Source organism: Danio rerio, chromosome 4, assembly GCF_052040795.2.
Source record: "Danio rerio strain M-AB ecotype USA chromosome 4, GRCz13ab, whole genome shotgun sequence".
Classification (NCBI taxonomy): Eukaryota; Metazoa; Chordata; class Actinopteri; order Cypriniformes; family Danionidae; genus Danio; species Danio rerio.
The window spans coordinates 2,855,284-2,870,775 of record NC_141024.2 but is presented as its reverse complement, the minus strand read 5'-3'; the positions used below and the strand labels follow the sequence as shown (position 1 = coordinate 2,870,775).

General features: G+C 29.4%; 1 protein-coding gene across 3 annotated transcripts; it reads left to right on the top strand.

Annotated features, from left to right (window-relative positions):
- The first annotated feature begins 1,305 nt into the window (after positions 1 to 1,305).
- csrp2 (cysteine and glycine-rich protein 2) lies at positions 1,306 to 15,492 on the top strand. 3 transcript variants are annotated; one of them, XR_015481873.1, is made up of 8 exons: positions 1,332 to 1,394; positions 3,518 to 3,634; positions 8,933 to 9,101; positions 10,758 to 10,887; positions 11,971 to 12,064; positions 12,591 to 12,879; positions 12,963 to 13,559; positions 13,654 to 14,564. XR_015481873.1 is itself a non-coding variant. In XM_087246291.1 (7 exons), exons 2-6 carry the CDS (start codon positions 3,523 to 3,525, stop codon positions 12,665 to 12,667), a joined length of 582 nt encoding a protein of 193 aa, XP_087102417.1. In that variant the 5' UTR covers positions 1,332 to 1,394; positions 3,518 to 3,522; the 3' UTR covers positions 12,668 to 12,688; positions 15,056 to 15,492. The 3 variants fall into 3 exon arrangements, 2 of the variants coding, with proteins under 2 accessions (NP_957191.1, XP_087102417.1); XM_087246291.1 differs by lacking the exons at positions 12,963 to 13,559; positions 13,654 to 14,564 and adding an exon at positions 15,056 to 15,492 and having other exon boundaries at positions 12,591 to 12,688; NM_200897.2 differs by lacking the exons at positions 12,963 to 13,559; positions 13,654 to 14,564 and having other exon boundaries at positions 1,306 to 1,394; positions 12,591 to 12,880.

Sequence of the window (15,492 nt, the reverse complement as noted above, 5' to 3'; positions counted from 1 at the left end):
ACTTACTACTTATAACAGTACATAATTGCATATATTTGAATGTATTGAGTCAAGTCAATGTTTATTAATAAAGCAATTTTTAAAGTGCTTACCAAAGTGCTGTATACACACATCTAAAACAAAGGACAAATAGGCTATAATTGACATAAGATTCTCATATGGTATTAAAATCCAAAGAGTAGAAATGAGTTTTAATTTAAAAACAAAGAGTTGTAGCCTGCCTAACATGGAGAGGCAAATTATTCCAACGTTTATATTGTATAAGAAATAACAAATTAAGTTCATAATATAACAGAAAAATGCTGGTGGTTTATTACCAATACTGTAATTTACATCAGCCCAGACAGTATATCACTTTAAGCTATTAAAAATGTCAATTAAAAGATTAAAAAATGAACATTAAAAGTTGTTGGAGGAAAGATCAAGCTCTAATAATGTGATTCAAGAGCACAAATAAATAAACCACAGGAAAAAATATCTTGTCTGTCCGATATTAACATGCAATATTGATCTATTTGTCATTTTATCATAAAAAATAAGCAAGGAAAACGAAATTTCCTAATGTAATTTTCATGTTTTCCTTTAATTTTAATATATATTTTTGAATTTAATAAAATGGTAAGTCTTAATTTACTCATATTAAAAAAACATATTAAAAAGCATATTAATATCAGTAAAGATGCTTTTGTTCTGGTCTTTGATACAACTTTCCCATTCTGAAAAACTATATAAGACACAATGTAAACAAAGCTTAAGCTTTCCCAGTACTGGGTTGCAGCTGGAAGGGCATCCGATGCGTAAAACATATGCTGGATAAGTTGGCGGTTCATTCCGCTATGGCAACCCCTGATTAATAACGAGACTAAGCTGAAAATGAAATGAAAGTAAACAAAGCTAAACAGTTTCTGCCATTAACAGAAGGTTTTTTTACATTTACATTTAGTCATTTAGCAGACGCTTTTATCCAAAGCGACTTACAAATGAGTGTTTTTCAGCGAGTTTAATTATCAAGCATATTCGGTGTGTGATTATTATTATTATCATTATCATAAATTAACATGTAGAAACAAAAAAGCATTAAAATTATGAATATATCAATCAAATGAGGTGAAAAATAAAATAATGAATAACAAATATATAGTATACTTGCGCAGCGTACGCGTAGGGAACATGACGTAAATTGCGCGATCGTTCAGCCCCTGACGTCATCCGGGTGAGGGCATGTCTGTGTGTGTGCGCGCGCGCGTGCGTGCGTGCGTGTGTGTGTGTGTGTGTAAAAACACTCCTCCTTCTCTCCCTCTATAATTTCGTGATGACATTCCTGCCTGTTTGCTGAATTTCAGTCAGTCCGGAGCAGTTCAGAGTCCGCTGGGAAAAACACACGTCAAGTTCAGGTGAGAAACAATATATTTATGTTTACGGGTTATTATGTATAGGTTTCCTGTTTAATCGAGTCATCTTTTCAGTTGTTTTGAAGTAGAAAAGCCCTTAAACATGAACAGAAGTTCGCTTTGAGTTTGTAAAAGTGTATTTGGATTTGGTTATGAGCTGCTGGGATGATTATTTTACTTACAGTTTTCTTCTATGTATGACAAAACCACAGAAAAACAATCTGTCTGATATTTACATGCATTATTTATCTATTTACCCTTTCATCTAATAAATAAAGGAAAACAAAATGTCCTAATGTTGTTTTCATGTTTACTCTTTGTTCTCTTTAATATTTTTTATATATTAGACATTAATAAAATGCTTACCTGGCCATTCTCATTACAGCACACCTAAATAATTAAATAAATAAATAATCTAAGATAATAACATATTTCAAAAGGTGAACATTATATTAGTGAACATTGTCATGACTTCAAAACACATATTTCATATAAAATAAGGCCTAAAATAAACAAGTAATTAAAAAGGATTACATAAATCATAATTTGAGTTCACATATAACTTGTTTTCAGTTTAATATTAATCTGGGAGTAAAACATGTGCATAAATAAATGATCCTCAATGCAATGATGCAAGTTGATATGATTAATCTCCCATTATATATTTATAATACGCAAGTATAATATTTCCATTATTTAGCACACATGAAGGCCATGGATAATATTGATGAAAAAAAAATTGCATAAATAAATGATTCTCAATGCATTAATGCAAGATGATCTGGTTAATTTCCCATTATAATATTCATAATGGATAATACATGTACAATATTTCCATATGTGAAGGCCACGGATGCTTTTTAAAAAGAAAACCCATTGCTTGTCTTCTGCATTCACTCGTTTATTTGAGTAAAAGTAAACTTTGTTGACGGTTTATTGATCTGGGAGTAAAACATGTGCATTAATAAACGCTCCTCAATGCAATGATGCAAGCTGATATGATTAATTTCTCATTATAGATTTATAATATACAAGTAAGGCCATGGATGCATGGATAATATTGACAAAAAACAAATGTGCATAAATAAACGTTCCTCAATGCAATGATGCAAGATGATCTGGTTAATTTCCCATTATAATATTCATAATGGATAATACATGTACAATATTTCCATATGTGAAGGCCTTGGATGCTTTTTAAAAGGAAGCCCCATTGCTTATCTTCTGTATTCACTCTTTTATTTGAGTAAAAGTAAACTTTGTTGACGGTTTATTGATCTGGCAGTAAAACATGTGCATTAATAAACGCTCCTCAATGCAATTTTGCAAATTATACATTTTTCAAGCGTAATTAAAATGCTTAAATACAATATTTCTTATTATTTAGCATATTTGTACATGTTATGGATGCAATTTTAAAAGTAAAACCAATTGCTTATTTTCTGTTATCCTTCTTTCTTGCTTAATTACAGCTAAACTATTAAAAAACAAACTATTTTTTTGACTTGCTGATGTTTTCCAGCAGACGTCAAGCCACAAAGTCTATGAGCGTGTACCATTTCTTCATTTGAATATCACAGTGATCTGATAACATTTTATTTGACTAGAACAACCCAGAAAGTTAAAATGACCCACTGAAACGTCTGACTGCTGCTGTTTTATGCATGCAATTGTGTCGCGCTCTGCTTCCAGACATTGTTACTGCAGGGTAAATATAGAGCATTGTGTTTAACAAAAGATCTTCAGCTGTGTTTGTCTGTGATTGTCCAGTCACTCCTGGTGGTCTCCTGTGTTTTGATCTCGGGGTCTCCAGACGTCTGCAGGGTGTTTTTTTTTTCATTCAGATGGTTTTATGCAGGGATTTAATCAGTTTGTTGGCCTGTCTGGATATGGGTGTGTGTGTTATCTTGCCAGTGCAGTGCTCATTTTGACAGCAATTAATCTGCTCTATATTTAATTGGCTAAAATATATTTGGTTTAATATAAGTGTCATTTAATTATAATATTGTATACATTATTTAATCATTCATACATTTTCGTTCGGCTTAGTCCCTTGTCAATCAGCGGTTGCCACAGTAAGGTATTACAATCTTGCTTTTTCTTATTGTCTTCTTGTTAATTAACAGTTATCATGCCAAACTGGGGCGGAGGTAACAAATGCTGCGCCTGCAACGGGACGGTTTATCATGCTGAAGAGGTTCAGTGTGACGGGAAGAGTTTTCACAAGTGCTGCTTCCTGTGCAGTAAGTACAATACAACACTTTATTGGTCAGGTTATATCTGTGAGTGTATGACCAGAGCAGAATTTCATTGATCCTTCAAAAAAAAAATTTAATTATTATTTTTTTAAAAATAAGTTTTACAAATTTAATTTGTTTTGTAATATTTAATTTTATTTTAATGTGTAGAATTTAATTTAATTTTAATTGTGTAATTTAAATTTTATTTTAATTTGTGATATTTTAATTCATTTTAATTTGTAACATTTTTTAAATAAATTAGCAGTATTTTATTTTATTTTTGTTTGTAATTTTTTATCAGTAATATTTAAATTAAAGTTTTAATATGGTATTTTATTTAAATTTTTATTATTTTCATTTAATTAGTAATTTTTTTATTAGTAATATTTTAATTCGTAATATTTTTTGTAATATTGTATATTATTTAAGTTTGTATTATTTTATATCATTTTATAATATTTTAATTTAATTTATAATATTGTATTTTATTTAAATTTTTTATATTTTATTTAAATTTTTTTTTTTAATTAGTAACATTTAATTTAATTTGTAATATGTTTTATTTAAATTTTTATTATTTTATTTTGATTAGTAATATTATTATTTTTTATTTGTAACATTGTATTTTATTTAAAAAATTGTATTATTTTATTTTAATTTGTAATGTTTTATTTTATTTTATTTTATTTTACACCAGTTTCAATGGTGACTCTCATTCCAAGAAAAAAAATCCATCAGCACAAAGGTCAAGAAAAAAGAAAATAAATTGAATTCAATATTTTTACGACTTACGACATACTTTACAAGAATTAAGAAATAAACATTTATTTTATAAGCAAGTTCTTCTATGCCATTTCCATTGCTGCCCAAAAATACATTGTAAAATCAGCAACAAAAGTGAAATAATATGCTTATTAAAATATAAAAATGACAAATAAATTGAATATTTACATCATTAAATACATACTGCTGCAAAATGGGTTTCATTAGCAAAATATAATGCAAAATAAAAATAATAAAAATAGTGTACCTAATGGCTATTAAGTATATGCATATTATACAAATAACTTTTGCACATTATTCAAAAATGAAGAATATTATTATTATTATTGTTGTTATCATTTAACTAGACATTGCATATTAATTTGTAAAACTGCATTTATTTCATTGCATTTTATATTGAAATAACTTTTGGATTGTCCTGCAGTGTGTGTATGTTTGTGTGTATTCGTGAACATGTTTTCCTGAACTCTCTTCACAGCTGAACGCACATGCTTCACATTAGAGCTTTGCTCCCAAAATGGCAAAAACAATGGAGCCCACATGAGCTGTTTATCCTCCGAGAGCCACAAAAACCATCCAGTTTCCACATGGACCAACAGCAGCAAATAAACAGCGCTGAAACTCTTCCTTCTGTCCGTGTTTTTTCGCCACAGCTCATTTAGAAGTAGTTTTTCAGCAGCCAGATGTGGACGGTCATCTGATGTTTATACGTCATAGAAAAGAAAACGTATGAATAGTAAAGTGCGTCATGCTTCCTCGTGTCTCTCTTCAAGACAAATATCACATATAAGCCAAAGTCATCTGACAAAACACAGTCAAAACCACATGATAAACACATTCTAGTCTGTAATTATGGAGTTAAATGGTAGATTGTGAACGCATGACTGATTATTATTGCTCATATTCCTATTTAAGGGTTTGTTTGGCTCTTTAACCCCAAAAAAGATGCTGAATTTAGGAATTATTTATCAGTAGTAATGAATTATAAATGTAACATTAGATTATGTAATCAGATTACAAAAATCCAGTACTTGTATTTACTTTTACAATAATTGTAATCCGATTAGTTACTTTTTATGGATTACATAATTACATATTATAAACATACTAATCGTTCACATTTCACCAGTTCTTCTAATTTTAGATGCTTTTAAAGATTACTATTTTACTGCCAAAATAATACAAGACTATCTTATTTCAATATAAATGACCTCAAATAAGGGTTAGCACAAAAGTAATCTAAATGTAATCCAAAAGTTACATTGATAAATCATGAACAAATGCCCTATTATTATTGCATTTAAGGGTTTGTTTAACCCTAAGAAAGATGTTTGTTTTTCCATGATTATTAAAAAAAGGAAGAATTTAGGATATATTTATATGTACTAATGCAGTGGTTCTCAAACTTTTTTCATCAAGTACCACCTTAGAAAAAAATTGTCTCTCCAAGTACCACCTTACGACGCTATTTTTTAACCAGTTTTAAAAAATAGCGTCGTAGGCCAAATTAAGCAGCTACAGGTGTGCACAGTTTAAAAACGATGCAGATTAATTCCTATTATTAAGAATATGTATTATTATCATTCATTTTAAACATTTGAAATAGTCTGAACATTAACTGTGCTTGCAGATAAAAAAAAAAAGTTTTTGTTAAAATGTGCTTTTAAAAGTTCATTAAAAAATGGCGCTGTTCTTAAAAAGTAAAAAGAAAACTGCTGTACTTAAATCTAAAGTATTCATTGTAGCCTATTCATCAAAAGCTGGAGATGTTGCTCGGACCTTATAAATATAGGCTATATGTCATATTCCTACACTTTCAGACAAATCTTGAAATATGTTAAATGTACATATGACAGGGTTCATACAGGCACAGCCTAATAAAAAATCAATTACAGCACCTATTTTTTTTTTCAAGACTGACATGCTATGTATTGAAGACCTGAAAAGTATTCTCAGCAACCCATAAAACATTGCATAGGAATAGATACAAATAAAAAACATAAAAAAATAATATTTATTGATCATATTATTAATAATATAATAAACCTGCACTAAATGCTTGAGAAATCTTTTTTGTACTCAAGTAAAAATACTATTACACAGCTAAAATAACACAAATTTTAGTAAATAATATTAATATTAGGTAAAAGTACAAAGTACTCTTTTAAAAAGTACTAGTTGGTTACTTTTGAAAAAAAAAATCTGATTTTCATTATGAAATCACTTTTTTACTTGGAAACCTGATTGAATGGTTTAATTGCTTAAATACCAAAGCTACATGTATAGGAAATTACACTAACAAAGAAAGTATGATCGATTTTTCCTTTCATGACAATTAATCTTTTTCAATATCACTGGTAAAACTACCAAATAATCTTTAAGGCCATAGAGACACTTTTTGCCAATTTTTTAAACGATATTTACAAGCTTTGAAAGGTTTAATTGAAGTATATGGTAAAAAGATTTAATTTAGCCCTTTATTTACATATTTTACACTATTTTTCTTTACAATATGGCAAATTTGTTTCTTAAAAAGCTGTACATCACATGTAGATTTTATTTTACATTTAAGCTAATCTAAAATAGAAACTTTAAAAAAAAATACAAGTACACTGTCAGTAAAAAAAAATAAAACAAATGACTTCATTTTACTTGAGGTATTTAAAATATGACAACACTACATTTATCAAAGCAGTGCTTTAAGAGCCTTATTGTTAATTTTGATAAATAAACAATAAGTAACAATGGATTGCTTTGACCTGTAATGCTTTAAGACAGATCAGAATACAGCTAAATGTGTAAATCACACAAATACCTCATCCAGAAACATTCCCAGCATAATTAATTTGTCGTAAAGAAAAAAAATAAAAAAATACACCTTTGCTAAAAGTAAGTTTCACTTCACAACACAAATAAGCCAAATAAGACCATTAGCATTGTCATCGATCATGTATCAATCTATTTCTTAATACTTGATTACTTTGAATACTTTTGACTAAATTTAGTCAAGGAACAATAAATAATGTCTACTTTAATAGTGGAAAGATCGCGATTGTATTCAATCTGAGCACACAGGCGATCCTGAGAGGACTTGCAGTTCATTTGAAAAAAAAAAAAGCCTATTTAAGAGCTCGCATATCTGTTTTAGCGATTTGCGTACATGAATGCGCTCTCGTGTTAAAATATAGCACTCGCCACATTTGTAGAAATGAGTAATTGCGCAATACCTTCATTCCCGCGCCGCCATTCAGAATGTATTTAGAGGAGTGACAGGTCAGAGGCGAGTCGACTCGCTGTCGGAGAGCGAAACGTGTTTGTAGATCATCAAAAAGGCAGGAAATATGTCCGCGGTTTAATTGCTCTGCTAGACATCTCGATAGTGAAAACATCCGAGAAGCATTATTCCAACAAAACATTTGTTTTTAAGTTGTTTTTTCTGTCTCTGCAACACAGAAAGCATTCGTCCCGCCCTTACGTTTCACGCAACTAGACAAGGTCGACTGTGATTGGCTACTTTTTTATGTCAGTCAAATCACGCTTCAGAATCAATTCTTAAACTTCGGAAACTGATTTATAGCAGCTTATGACACAGTGCACTAAAGTAAACATTCTAAGCACAGCGTTGTGATCGTACGCTTCACAAAACAGCCAATGCTGATCACATCGATGTTATATTAGGCATTAAAGGATTAAAAGTGTTAATTGTTTCTTTCATTATTCAGCGGTTCCTCCGCGTACCACTAGGAGGAAGCCCGCGTACCACTAGTGGTACGCGTACCACAGTTTGAGAACCACTGTACTAATGGATTATAAATGTAATCTGGATTACATAAAGTTCAAGTATTTGTGTAGTTAAAATAAACTAAACTATTTAGAATACTTGTAATCAGACTACAGCTACTATTTATGGATTACATGATTACACAACCACAGTACACTGTTTATAAATCATTGATTCCCCTATTTGTTTTAATACATTTATATATTTCTTCAACATGAGCCTAATACTTTTATAAATTTGCTTCAGATGAACATTTAATCTAATATTATAAATATAATCAAATATTTGATGTAACTGATATTGTTGTCAGTTTTTTTTCCTTCCAAATTTGGTCTTCGTAAATGTACTTTTATTAAAGTAAATGTTTTAAAAGATACGATTTAGTTTTATTCAGTCACATATAGTCACAAGTATTATCTGTCCGCCATAGACTTTAAAAAGAAGCTGTTGAGGCTGATAAAAAATGAATTACTATTATTTTTGTTTCCATCAAAATGCAACACGATTATCCTACTTTAATATGTGACGTCAAATAAGGATTTGCACAAAAGTAATCTAAATGTAATCCAAAAGTATTCAGATTACGTTTGCATAAGTGTGTAATCTACATTATCGACTACGAATGCTGTCATGTAATTTGTAATCAGTAACTGAATGCAATTTATAATCAATCAACTCCACTTTATCAGTAGTTCAGCATTCATCGTTTTCTTAAATGTGTGTGTTTTTATTTACAGTGGTCTGCAGGAAAGGTTTAGACAGCACTACTTTGGCCATCCATGATCAGGAGATCTACTGTAAGTCCTGCTATGGTAAAAAGTACGGGCCGAAGGGATACGGCTATGGTCAGGGAGCGGGAACGCTCAACATGGACCGCGGAGAGAGACTCGGCATCAAGCATGAAGAGTGAGAGCTAGAAGTGAACTATTATGCTTATTACATGGAAAATTATTCATGTTTCTGTTTAATGCATGTCTTATTTATGCAAATCTGTTAAGGAAAAGGTGATTAAAACTATATATAAAGTTATAAAAAAATAATAAAAAATTTGATGGAATTGTGTTATGGAAATACAAAAAGCATATATAAAAATATATTCAGCTTAATATAATAAACTGAATAAATATTATATATTTTTCATTTAGTTTTTAATTATTATAATATATATTAAAAATGCAAATATATAAAAAAGTAAATTATAATAATATAAAAAAATGCAAAGCTTGAAATCGAGTATTATTTATCTTCATGCATGCAGGTCAAAAATATATATTATTATAAGTTTAATGATTACTTAACTGCTACAATGGAAAAAAATGCTTAATTTCTCATGTATGCATGTCAGAAATTAATATTATTAGTATTGTTAATGATTCTAAATTTTTATGCATGCATGTCAGATATTAATATTAGTATTTTTTGTAATTTATATAGTGCATGTCACAAATGTATTTTAGCATTTTAATGTTTACAAATATATAAATAAAGTAAATTATAAAAATATTTTAAAAATCTAAAGCTTAAAATTCAGTATTATTTATCTTCATGCATGTCTAAAATCAATACTATTAGTATTGTTAATGATTAAATAACTACTGCAACAAAAATGCAATGCTTAAAATTTCTCATGCATGCATGCCAAAATTTTATATAAGTCTTATTATTATTTATTTTATATTACTGTTATATTATTATTATATTATTTATTAACTACTGCAACAACAATCCAATGCCTACAATTCATGGATGCAAATCAGAAATTAATATTTTTAGTATTAATAATGATTATTTTACTAATGCAACAAAAAATGCAAAGCTAAAAATAAACATTATTAGTATTATTAATGTTTATATAACTATTGCAAAAAAATGAAATGCTTAAAACTTGCATGCATGTCAAAAAATGAATAATATTACTGTTTATATAACTACTGGAATTAAAATTGCAAAGTTAAAAAATCTTTATGCATAGCAAAATTTTAGATTATAAGTATTAATAATGATTAAATAACTACTGCAACAAAAATGCAAAGCTTAAAATCCATGCATGCATGTCAGAAAATTAATATAATTAGTATTATTAATGTTGATATAACTACTACAATAAAAATGCAATGCTAAAAATTCATGCATGTCAGAAATTTTAATTATTAGTATTAATAACGATTAAATAACTACTGCAATAAAAATGCAATGCTTAAAACGAATAGTATTAGCATGGTTAATGATTATATAGCTACTGCAACAAAAATTCAATGCTTACAATTCATGCATGCATGTCAAAAATGAATATTATTAGCATTATTAATGATTATATAACTACTGTAACAAAGATGCAATGCTTAAAATCGGCTATTATCTTTCATGCATGTAAGATGTGTTCAGTCAGTGTGTTTTGTGATATCAAGCCATCCAGTAGTGCTGAACTGTGGCGTCAGGTGATGATGCTGGTTATGAAAGAATGTATTATGTAATCAAACTCCAGGCCTCTTCAAACACACTCACCAGCACAAAGCAGCCCTTCATCAGGAAAACAGCATCTGATCTCTGTGTCTCCAACAGGACACACACTCACCGGCCCACAACCAACACAAACACGTCCAAGTTTGCACAGAAGTTTGGCGGATCAGAGAAGTGTGCGCGATGTGGAGACGCGGTGTACGCGGCCGAGAAAATCATGAGCGCTGGCAAGGTGAAAACCTGGACGTTAAACACACATTTATTAATGCACATACTGTTATTAGCACTCATCAGTGGGAGACGATGACTGATCAAGTGCTAATGCTGCAGAAGAAATATGGGATTATATGGATTTATTATTGTTTTTAAAGTTCTCACCAATGCTGGAGAAGAAATGTTATGTATATTTTTCATTATTTTAACTTCTAACCAATGCTGGATAGGAAATATTTGTTTATATTTATATATTATTGTTTTAAGTTTTCACTAATAATGGAGAATAAATGTTTTATTATGTTTATTTATCATTATTTTAATTATTAAGCTTGATTGTGGGCTGGAGAGGAAATGTTTCAGTATATTATAAATTATCATTATATTAAAGTTCTCACTAATGCTGGAGAAGAAATGTTTTGCTATATTTATATATTATTATTTTAAGTTCTGGAGAATAATGTTTTATTATGTCTATCAAACATTATTTTAATTTAAAGGTCCCAATAATGCTGGAAAGGAAATATTTTATTTAGAATTATTTAAATAAAATTGCATTATTATTTCTTTTTACATAAAAAAATACATTATGAATGTCTTTTTTTATTTAATTAAAAAGCCATTAGTTTTAAATCTCATTACTGCAACCTTCATTCAAAAGAAATAAATAAAAAATTATAAATAAATATATATATATATATATATATATATAAAAAAAAAATATATATATATATATATATATATATATATATATATATATATATATATATATAATATATAAAAAAAAAACACAGAAAAAAATATTCTATCTGAATATTAACAAAAGCCTTTCTCCAGAAGAAAAAACACATGTATATATATCCTCCTGAGACTCCACCCATTGACGTGTGTCCTCTGTAGTGGACATGTCTAATCAAATGGGAATCATAATTGAATGTGATATCAGTGTCACAGTAACATCATCACCTGTATTATTGGGTTGAACACACAGACGTCTCTTCTTTCTGGTCTCCTTTGCACCATAATCGGTCTTGTTTTTGTTGGATCTGCATGAAATCATGAGCACTTGATGATGATGATGTCTCTGCTTCTTCTCCTCCAGCCGTGGCATAAGAACTGCTTTCGCTGCGCCAAATGTGGGAAGAGTTTAGAGTCGACGACGCAGACGGAGAAAGATGGAGAAATCTACTGCAAAGGTCAGAAGACAAACAGTGCACAACACTAAACTGACTACAGCATAGGTCTCAAACAGAATTCCTGGAGGGCCGCAGCTCTGCACAGTTTTAGTCCAACTCCAATTAAACACAGCTGACAGACTAACCAAGGTGTTCAAGACTAAAGACTGTAATGCAGGTGTGAGATGGAGGTAAACTCACTGTACATTCATAAATAGCTCCATACACTAAAGATGATCAGTGAAAGAGTATAATCGGGCATTTACGGCATCATGACGAACATCCCAATCTCTTTAAGGTGTTTCTCAGTGTTTTGAGAGCAGTATTTGTTTGTTTGTCTGTCATACACACCACACAGGGTGTTTCTCTGATCAAACGCCATGAGCAGAACCCAAAGCTTGAATAACTGGATTAACAAGAAACTCTTGAAACTTAAAACAGTCTGATCTGAAGTGCTGATGAACTTTCTATAAGCTTCAGTTCTGGGTCTCAAACATTCACTGATTAACTAGTCACGCTTGGTTTCTTCTCTCTTTCTCTTTTTCAGCATGTTATGCAAAGAACTTTGGACCCAAAGGATGTGGATACGGTCAAGGAGCAGGAGCTCTGGTTCACGCTCAATGACAGTCCTTCTGTTTTGTAAAGGTTGTTAATAATTTCAAGATAATGATTATTTTGCATAAAGGAAAAGAACTAAAAGATAAAGGTCATTTAAGCATATTTGGATAAAGGAAAACAACTATTAACAACTATTATAAATATAACTTATTATATAATTTAACTTGTAATATAATCAATTAAATAAGCACAATAATACATTAAAATAATGAGAATTTGCAAAAAAAATAGCATAATTAAATTTTTTTTGTGTGAGACAATAAATTAAACTAAAAACTACATTAAAATAATGAGAATTTAGGATAAATTCCATTTAATTTTAATAAATGTCTTTTTTTGGTAATACAATAAATCAAATAAAAAATAATACATTAAAATAATGAGAATTTGGGATAAATGTTACAATTAATTAAAATTTAATATATTATTTTTGTAATACAATAAATAAAATAATGAAAATAATACTTTAAAATAATGATAACTTTGAAAAAATGGCAAAATTATTTTTAATTAAATTAAATGTTTTGTAATACTATTTAATTTATTGTATTGCAAAAAATGTCATTTAATTACAATTAATTGTGGCATTTTCCCCAAATTATCATTATTTTAATGTATGTATAATGTAAAATGTTTTTCTTGGTTATTTATTTAACAAAATAATACGAGAAATATTATTATTATTAATAATAACATTCAAAATAAAATTTAAAATAATAAAAAATTCAAAATAAAGAGTTTAGGAAACATGCCACAATTAATGTTAATGTAATATAAATATTTTTGTAATACAATAAATTAAATAAACACAATAAAATATTAAAATAATGAGAATTTGAGAAAGATTCCACAATTTATTTTAATTAAATGATTTTTGGTAATACAAATCAAATTAAAAATAATTCATTTAAATAATGAGAATTTAGGGGGGAAATGTCACAATTAATTTTAATGTAATATTTTTATTGGGTAATACAATCAATTAAATAAACAATAACACATTAAAATAATAGGAATTTGGGATAAATGCCACAATTAATTTTAATTAAAATGTTTTTGAAATACAATAGATTAAATATGCAAATTAATAAATTAAAATAATGAATTTTGGGGGAAAATGCCATAATTAATTTGAAATAAATATTTTTTTTGAAATACAATAATTTAAATGAACAATAATGCATTAAGATAATAATGATTAGGAAAAAACCCAATTAATTTTTATTTAATAAATTGTTTTGTTAGACAATAAATTAAATAAACAAAATAATACATTAACATAATGAGAATTTGGGGGAAAAAGTCACGATTATATATATTTTTTTGGATTAGAAAGCAAAAACATTTTTAATTAATTGCTAAGAAAATTTGGTTCATTTTCTTTATGCAAAATATATACATTTTCAAACTTCACCAGACATTAATGTTTAATATTCAGTAATACATGTAGCATGAGCATTACATAAATAAATGTTCAGTGTTCAATTGTGCTGCTTGTTCAAACTACAAACTACTAATTACGTTAGATTGTTTTAGTCAAACACTCAAAAAATAATGTTTGCTACTGTTTTTTGGAGGAAGCTTAATTGTTTTAAGTTCAATCCACTTAAATTTGTAAAACAATAATTACATGTATGTTTTCTGTTCAAACTACTTATTTAAATTGAGCTGAAACAACACACCTCTGGAGTTTTTTTTAGGGGGATAACTTAATTGTTTTAAGTTCAATCCACTTGAATGTGTAATAACTAATGGGTTAACTTAATTCCGTCAACACAAATCGATTGTAAGGCACCCAGCCTTATTTACAATGCAAAAGAACCCCTTGATTTAGTTGACTTGCATTGAAAACCATGGCCTTTCACTGTTTGAATGTTTTATTAATAAAGCCATTAAAATTGAACCATGCCCAATAAGTTACATCTGAAGCAGAGTAGGGTGACGTCCTGATCTCAGCTGAGGCACTGGAGATGAGCATGTGCTTTTCACACGGAGGGGAAAACAGCCGGCCAAACCGTAAAGGCATAGGAACAATATGTGAATCTCTTCTCTAAAAACGGTCACATGGATAAATGACTGTGCCTAAAATCCCAATATTACAGTATACGGGGGCCCGTCCAGTGATGACGCCATCACTAAATGCCCACAGCCGTTTCGTACGTCTACTTCTCTGGCATTTACAATTTGTACATCCAGTGGTACAATGAATACAAAAAAAAGAGGGGGGGGAGGGTTGGATATTAATGGGACATTCAGATATAATACATCTGATCAACGCAGATCATGAGGGACGCGCATAACGATACACACAAAATGTAAAACAAACGAAGGGGATTTAAAAAAAATAAATAAAACAAAACCCAGTTGCAAATACTGAACATTCATTATTTACAGACGGGGCAGCTGTTCGGATGGATCACTATGAGAAATCGGCCCCGTGTCCAGGCTTTACACATGCAGTGGAGACTTGCAAAGGTCAAAGGTCTATACACAGCAGTGCCAGACGCCACTAAAAGCTACAGTCATACACTTGGATAATAGTCGATTTTTTTTTCCTCTTTTGTTTTTTTTTTTTGTTGTTGTTGTTGGTAGGATTAAAAAAAAAACGAGGAGCAGCTTGAATGTAACTAACACGAACGAAATAAAAAAACAAAAGTCACTCACGAAATAATGAATCTAGTTCCTTATGTACAGATGCACATTCTTTACATCAGTTCGTCCTGCTATATTTGATGCCACACCAACAGGAAGAGGAAGTGGAGGAGAGCAAAAGGGGGAGGAGCTTCCTCTGTTGTTTACGTAAACGTCAAGATCCCTCGGCGACGATGGGG

Excerpts from the sequence above, each read along its gene's own strand:
- csrp2 (XM_087246291.1), top strand. The coding sequence starts at position 3,523 with ATGCCAAACTGGGGCGGAGGTAACAAATGCTGCGCCTGCAACGGGACG. Across the intron at positions 9,102-10,757 it reads CTCGGCATCAAGCATGAAGA|GACACACACTCACCGGCCCA; the intron begins GTGAGAGCTAGA and ends TGTCTCCAACAG. Across the intron at positions 12,065-12,590 it reads TGGAGAAATCTACTGCAAAG|CATGTTATGCAAAGAACTTT; the intron begins GTCAGAAGACAA and ends TCTCTTTTTCAG.